This window comes from Microtus ochrogaster, linkage group LG3 (genome assembly GCF_000317375.1).
Source record: "Microtus ochrogaster isolate Prairie Vole_2 linkage group LG3, MicOch1.0, whole genome shotgun sequence".
Lineage (NCBI taxonomy): Eukaryota > Metazoa > Chordata > Mammalia > Rodentia > Cricetidae > Microtus > Microtus ochrogaster.
This window is the reverse complement of record NC_022029.1, coordinates 414,838-422,554: the sequence shown is the minus strand read 5'-3', so window position 1 is coordinate 422,554 and position 7,717 is coordinate 414,838. Positions and strand designations below refer to the sequence as shown.

General features: G+C 41.6%; 1 protein-coding gene across 1 annotated transcript in view; it reads left to right on the top strand.

Annotated features, from left to right (window-relative positions):
• Positions 1 to 7,717, top strand: part of Mal2 (mal, T cell differentiation protein 2) — a 27,593-nt gene that overhangs the window by 16,308 nt on the left and 3,568 nt on the right. Inside the window, exon 2 of the mRNA XM_026785839.1 lies at positions 5,432 to 5,587. Within this exon, the coding sequence (XP_026641640.1) occupies positions 5,432 to 5,587 (156 nt within the window). The remainder of the gene's footprint in view (positions 1 to 5,431; positions 5,588 to 7,717) is intronic.

Genomic DNA, 7,717 nt, shown 5'->3' with positions numbered 1-7,717 from the left:
GGACTGACAGACACGGAGGGCATATAATAGACTACGGACTGACAGACATGGGAGGCGGGCAGATTGTCCACGCTTTTCAGAAAACAAGTAACTCCATATTGTTTTCCCAGTGTTTTGAAAGGGACTTTTATAAACAGTTCTTCTTCAATATTAAAACAATGATTCTTAAAAAATAAATTGATAACAAAGTATTAAGCTCAATGTTTAAAATAAAGCACCATTCACTGCAAATGACTGACTGTATTTTCACTTTTATGGTTTGGAGCCTCTTTTCCATGCCTGTGGTTTCCTTCATTCTCTGGGACAAATTAGAAAAGACCAGTGGGGATGATTCCAATCTACAGTGGACAGGGCTTTAGGGACACTCATAGGGAACCCCCTTCAGGTTCCAATTTATGCTTGGGTATTTAGAAACTTAAATAAGACCATATTTTGATCTCTATATATTCTTTTTTAGTAAATAGCATTTTTTCCCAAGAGCTTTAGGATAAATGTTAAAGGAAAATATTTTATTCACAAAACATAAGGAGAGCTATAATTACAGATGTTTACAGCAGTAGTAATAAATAGCTTACCAGACGCTATTAAAGAATAATGAAAACAATGAGTTTCATTGCGCTTAGCTTTGTGTCTGGTTAATAATCACCAATCAATGGTCTTTCTAATTCCTCAAAGACACTGAGGCTTGTCCTGTAATTCTGATTCTGGGAGGTCACTGAGATAGTGTCTTCCTACTTTTCCCCTAACTTCAATATTTGTTACTCAGTCATGTGATAACAATCCTGGATCCCTAAGTAGAATACAAATAAATCTTTTATCTCCTCTTTTTGAGTGCCTGCCTTTCCTATAAGAAGGTTTGCCAAGGAATCAGTTGGTCCCCTGAGTTACTAAGGAAATGCAGGTCTTTAGGTATCAGACTCAAAGACATTATGAGGAGGGTTTATCCCACTCTGTCCATACTGGTACCTCAGGATCCTTCATCATCGCATCTCATCTTGCTGGCTTTCCTAAATGCAGTATCTCACACCACCAAACCCTTCTCTTAGAATCTCCCGATTGCCTAGCAACTGAAGTGTTCAGTCTGGAAATATCGCTAGGATCCTGCAGCATCTAGTATCCTTTCTAATTGACTGGTACATGTACCTTTTAAATGCATCAATACTTTTTGAATGTCATTCCTGGTCTTGTTGGACAGATTCTGTACTGTATCCTGCCCTCCCCTAACCCCAGCTGCTTGTATTAAATCTTGTTTTCAAGACTAAAGTGATCATTAGTAATCATAGTAGCTTATTGGTTCTCCCAACTTTGCTCTTCCCACCCTTTTGTAGCATTCTGTGTGATGTGCAAACAGTAAACCACAAGTGTTCTCATTGCTTTAATTGTTTTGCTGTATCCAAGTGTTGAAAGGCTGGATCTGGCAGTGCAAATCCATAATTCAGCACTCCATAGCATGAAACAGGAAGGACTCAAGTCCAAGGTCACTTTGGGCTAAGAAAGTGAGACCATGTCTCAACAAAAAAAAAAGAAAGAAAGAAAAAAGAAGAAAAAGAAAGGGAGGAAGGAAGGAAGGAAGGAAGGAAGGAAGGAAGGAAGGAAGGAAGGAAGGAAGGAAACCTTTGATGATTTGTCCCATAGATCATCTGGGAAGAGCATCCTGTGCTGTCTGTTCATTTGTCCCTTAAGGAAAAGAAATAGGTACAGGTTGGGTAAGTGCTTAGAACCAAAAGTATCTCAAATATGTAGATTTTTAAAAATCTGGAATATTTGCACAAACTTTACTACTCAAAAATTCTCAACATTGGAACATTTCAGATGTCACAGTTACTATTGTCCACCACGTACTAGCTGAACACAGCATGTGATACTGTGGTTGCCATGGCACGGGGCTCATTACTTGGTGGGCATCGTTCCCAGGAGCCAGTTCCTTCCTGCCTTCTTCAAGTTCCTTGAATGTTGTTTCGGCTTAGAATAGATTTTTTTTCCTTGTTGTATAAGACTTTTTTCACATGGATCCATGTTCTGGTCACCTCTCGAGCTTTACATGGGTTGTAACGCTTGCTGTGCACTCCCAGGCCAGGACAGTAGTTGAGTCATGCACGTCGTGGAGACGCCTTCAGTTTGGTACAAGTTCTAATTGTTGCATTCCAGAATTATTAGACATCAACTACTAAAAAAAAATTCCCATGTGAATGATCTAACACTACCCCTAGACTCCGATTGAGAGACATAGGAGGACATTTTGGAAATGATACGCTCTCGCCAAGTCGTTGTTGTAGAACACTAGTGTTGACACTTTTTCCATTGTTCCATAATCACTGTGTGTGCATGTGGTGTGCATGCATGTGGATGCGTGTGGGAACACAGGCATATATGTGCCTATACCTAGGAACCCAAGGTTGGTGTCAGGAGTCCTCCTCAATAACTCTTGCACATTATTCTTTGAGGCGGGGACTCATTCAAACCAGAGTTCACTGATTGAAAAACAGCTCTTGGTGCCCAGCCCGCTCTAGAAATCCCCAGCCTCTATCTCCTGGAGCTGGGATGATGGGTGGGGCCACCACACCCACCTGGCATCTGAGTAGGCTCTTGGGACTCTAAGCACTGATTCTCTTGCTCACCCGGCAAGAGAATCTTTAAACTGTTAAGTCAATTCCCCAGGACTTTTTTTCTATTTTTTTTTATTATTAATTGTGATCAAATCACATTCGTAATACAGATATGTTTGGAATGTTTCCAAAGGCTTCCTATTTAGGTTATGATTGGTATAATAAAACATTTAATCCAAAATTGTCTTGTGTGGTGCTGAGAATGACCCTCAGGCCTCTTGCATGCTAAGCAAACTTTCCATCTCTAAGCTGTATTTCCAACCCAGTTACATCTTTTACCTTCATGTGGGGCCTTAGTTGCTTTACCATTGAACTCGCTTTCGCCTCGACCCCCCAAGTGGTTAGGATCGCAGGTATGTACCACCTGCCCAGATGGGAAGTCGATTTTGATTTTGAAAAAGTTGTGGCTGGGGCTGGGGGGCGGGGTAAGGTTAATGTGAGACTAATGCCATTTTGGTCTAACTTTAAAGAAAAAATTCTAAACTTCTACCCCTTGCTTTTTAAGGTAAATATGCTAAGGAAGGGTACTGTTTAAAAGAAAGATTTTTAAAGCTCATACAATTAAATAAATTTGCCTTTATTTTTCACAAGTCTGGTGGACATACATTTAATCAGATCCTTGCTATGAACATCACTTAATAATTTAAACTTCCTAAAATATAGTGTATGCCATTTTAACCTAAACTATTTTTCCCCCTTTGAGACAATCTTGCTATATATATATGTAGAGCAGACTGTAGCCCATACTGGTGATGCTCTTGGGTTCTGGGGTTAGGTGTGCACTACCAGGGATAAAGCTCAGGCTTTAGTGGCTGTCTTCCCTTCTCCATGCTGCCATTTAACAAGTGTTCATCATTGGTGTTACTATCATCTTTTTTTTCCTCTTTCTTCCCTCCCTCTCTTCCTTCCTTCCTTTTTTCCTTCCTTCCTTCCTTCCTTCCTTCCTTCCTTCCTTCCTTCCTATTTAGGGAATGTTCAGTCCTAAACAAAAGAGTGGAGCACTGACTCAAGATTAGAAGTTTGAAAATGGTCATGTGGGTTGAAAGGAAAATTCCAAGTGATGCTCGAGGTTGAGGTTTTCTGATAAACATGTGAAGAGGCAGAACACTGGGGCGTGTGAGCGCTGGCTGGTGGGATTAGTCAGGAAAAATCGCATGTGAAGAAGGCTCAGGACAGGAATGGGCCTACCTTAAGGAAGAATTCTCAAGGGTGGTGTTTAAAAGATAATCCCAAACCAAGGCAGCAGCATTACCTGGACTCCTGTCAGAAATACACAGTCTCAGCTGACCCTCTCCAGATGGCTGAGTCCAAAACTGGGGGGGTGGAGCTTATTCGTCTACACTTGAGTAAGTTCTCTAGATGGTTCTACTGCATTCCAGTATTTGAGAACACCCAGTGCAGTGCAAATGCTCCAAACCATGAGTGAACCTTGTGGAAAACATTTCATGTGCTCCCCCCCCATGTATACCAAGAATTGGAATAAGCCAACCAGGTGTCCAGCTGTCAACGTGTGGCTCTCTAGTGGCAAGGATAGATAAGCCTGAGAGAGGCTTTCAAAACATCTCTGCAGTAGACAGGGCAACGAAAGTATCATCATGCAGTTAATAACCCAGCTAAAACTACATGATGGTCAAGAAGTAAAAAACATTAAAACAATTGAAGTCATCTCAAAGCTGCTAAGTAACAGGCTCTAAGAAGGATTTTGAAAAAAAGATTTTGTTGGTGAGGGTTGGTTGGCTTTTTTGGTTTTTGCTTTTTGTTTGATTGCTTGCTTTTATTTTGGGGGTTTTCCTTTTGTTTTGTGGTGTGGTGTGTGTGTGTGTGTGTGTGTGTGTGTGTGTGTGTGTGTGTGTGTGTGTGTGTGTTTTATGTGGAGGAAAAAAGAAAGACCTGTAGTAAATAACACCGAAGAAAGTAACCTAAATAAGACAAGCCTTGTTTGTGTTGCAGCATTGGTTAAGTCCATGAGAAGCTTCGTAGCACAACCTGCCCATTGAGATCCTCTTTGGGGCACAGTGACTAGGTTCAGTCCAAATGTACTACAACTCCCTGAGAGCCACCCAGGGAGTGGCTCAGACAAATAAGCTTGTCTCATGTCTATGGAAACCCAAGAACAAAGTATCCTAAGAACCAAAGTCCAGTCACAGGTACTGATAGCATGCAAAAGACAAGTAGTAAATTTCCAACAGTTGCCAAGTCCATTCACTCAACATTATCCTTGCTTTTCTGTGTGAAAGGTGCCAGGGGTTATTATAGCTGTGTATGTGTGTTCATGTGTATGCACATGTCCATAGGGTCTTGAGTGTTGTTCCTTCTTAAGGGCCATCCACCTTGATTGTTGAGACAGAATCCCTCACTGAGATCTGGAACTCATCTAGACTAGCTGTCCATCAAGCCTCAGCGATCTGCTGTCTGTCTCCACCTTCCCCGTGCTGAGATTACAATTGCTATGCCACCATTCAAGGCTTTTTAACATGAGAATAAGGTTTAGCATTCAGGTCCTCCTGTTAGTATGGCAAGTGCTTTACTGACATCAAGATTAATTTGTGCTGCCCAAATGTTTTTGAATCTCTAGTCTTCCACCAGAGTAGGCTCAACTTATCCCTCCCTCTCCCATCAGCTAATAATTAGCACAACTCCACAGTTAGGGGTGGGCTTATTTAGATTCTAATGGCCTGGTTTTGCTAAACTAATCAAAATAGACATCCGTAAAACAATTGGATTACATGTCCTGAGCTTTCCTATCTAAAACTTCATTGGGAGTAAAAAAACAGGAAAACATCTTCCAATTTTTACTTACAAATGCCTCTTCTCGCCTCTTTCAGGATTTTGTCTATCATTTTGTCGTGTTTGTCTTCTACTTTGGAGCCTTTTTACTAGAAGCAGCGGCTACCTCCCTGCATGACCTGCAGTGCAACACAACCATGACGGTGCAGCCGCTCCTGGATGACAACCAGTACAACGTCAACGTGGCAGCCACAGTAAGTGCTCCCTGGAGGAAGCGCTGTCCTCCCACGGCCAAGCATCCAGGATACTCCTCAGGCAGCAGTGGCCTTTTAATTGTTGCCTCTAGAATTAAAGATGTAAGCCAGGCAGCGGTGGTGCACACCTTTAATCCCAGCACTCATGGGGGTAGAAGCAGGTGGATCTCTATGAGTTTGAGGCCAGCTTGGTCTACAGAGCTGGTTCCAGGACAGCCAGAGCTATATAGAGAAACCCTGTCTCAAAAAAAAACAAAAAACAAAAAACAAGCAAACAAACAAAAAACTAAATATGCAATAACTATTTGTTTATCTGTTCAGCGACCCTGTAGCAAAGTACTGTTGTCACCTGTATTGATGTGTGTGACCCCACTGCACCAAAAAATGTTGACATTATCTGAGGTGACATTGAGTCTATAGCACCTGACTTTGTAAGATGCACTGTCGCAAGGTTTTGTTTCTAGCCTTGCTCTTTTCTACTTGGGACCCATTTTTAATCGGCATTATTGGCTGCATATTTGCCATGAGTCTGCCAAGTAGAAGAGGATTTAGGGGGCTTAGGACTGACATGAATAAGTTTCAGTTCTTATTATTGGGGTCAGTGTCAGTGAGTGGGAAGACAAATTCACCAGCATTTATAACAGATGGGATATAGGAGGAAGCCTTCCATAGGGACTTAAAAACATTTTTCCTCTTTTTATAGATTGTAGTGAGCTCGACATTTTATATTAAATAATATAAAGAAATGGGGCTTTTTTCATTTCCATGGATAATTTTTAAAACCATCACAAAATAAAACTCTCTGTAATGAAATATCTTATTAATATTTAATAATTCCTATAGTGCATTAGTGAGCCTAGTGTCTTTCCTTGTTAGCCCTTGTCCCCTAAAGGGCTCAGCTTTTAGAGATCTCTGTAGTGTTCTTTTCTCAACATGTGTCTTCTGGAAACCTGTCTTTCTCCCTCTGCCAGAGTGAAGCCACCTCCCTGTGTGCATCAATGCTTCCAGTCTTTCATGACATTCCATTTTACCCACCCACTCTGGTCCAGCCAGAACTCGAGCTCCTGAGTTTTCAGCAGCTAAAATTGACCAGTCATTCATATGTCACACTGGATTAAATCTCTTGCTTTTCTTTTTCACTCAGTGTAGTTAAGAATGAGAGAATTTACTTCTCGCTAATCATTGCTTCTCCCAAAGCAATTATTCTCACTCAGAGGACCTTGTTTACATTAGAAATACATTACAGAAATGGGCAGCAAAGGAAGGGTTAATTAAACTGTAACAAATTTCTGTGGCGGGATCTGCTCCCCCTTCTCATGCTACCTGAGATAGTGAGAGTTTATCATTTTGAATTGTATTGTCTTATAATCTTCTTTTCATCACAAGCCTCTAAGTGTCACATGGGGACAATGTGGACTATTTGCTTATCTGCACTAAGTGCCGTGATGCATGCACAGTTGGTGTTAATGAAGTCCTTTGTGACAGAAAGGAAGCAGCTCAGACAGAGCAGGGCTTGGGCTTCTGTGTGAGGACTGGCTCCCACATGAGAGACAGACTCATGATTCTTTCCTATAGGTTCTGTGCACTGAGTTTGAAAACGCACAGAAATGATTTGATGTCTCCTTAGAGTTTGCTAGTGACTATCTTTTTAGCTGTGAAACTACTGGGTGGTTAAATAACAGACTAAATTCCTTAATATGGTGCCTGAAGAGATGGCTCAACAGTTAAGAGCACTGACTGATCTTCCAGAGGACCTAGTTTTGATTCCCAGCACCCACATGGCAGCTCACAACTGTCTGCAACTCCAGTTCTAGGGGACCTGACACCCATGGCAAAACACCAATGCACATAAAATAAGCATAAATAAATAAATACTTATCAAGTGGGCCTGATATGTGAGCAAATATTGTGTGTCAGTGTTGTAATAGGTGCGGCGGGGCTGCGTCCCCAGCACCCCAGCCACACCCCGGCCACCTGCAAGGCTAGCTTAACCCGAAATAATTACACAGACACTGTTATTCATTTAATCACTGCTTGGCCATTTCTATCTAGCCTCTTCTAGGCTAACTCTCGCACCTGGACTAGCCCATCTCTAATAATCTGCTGTAGCCCACAAGGTGCGCTTACCAG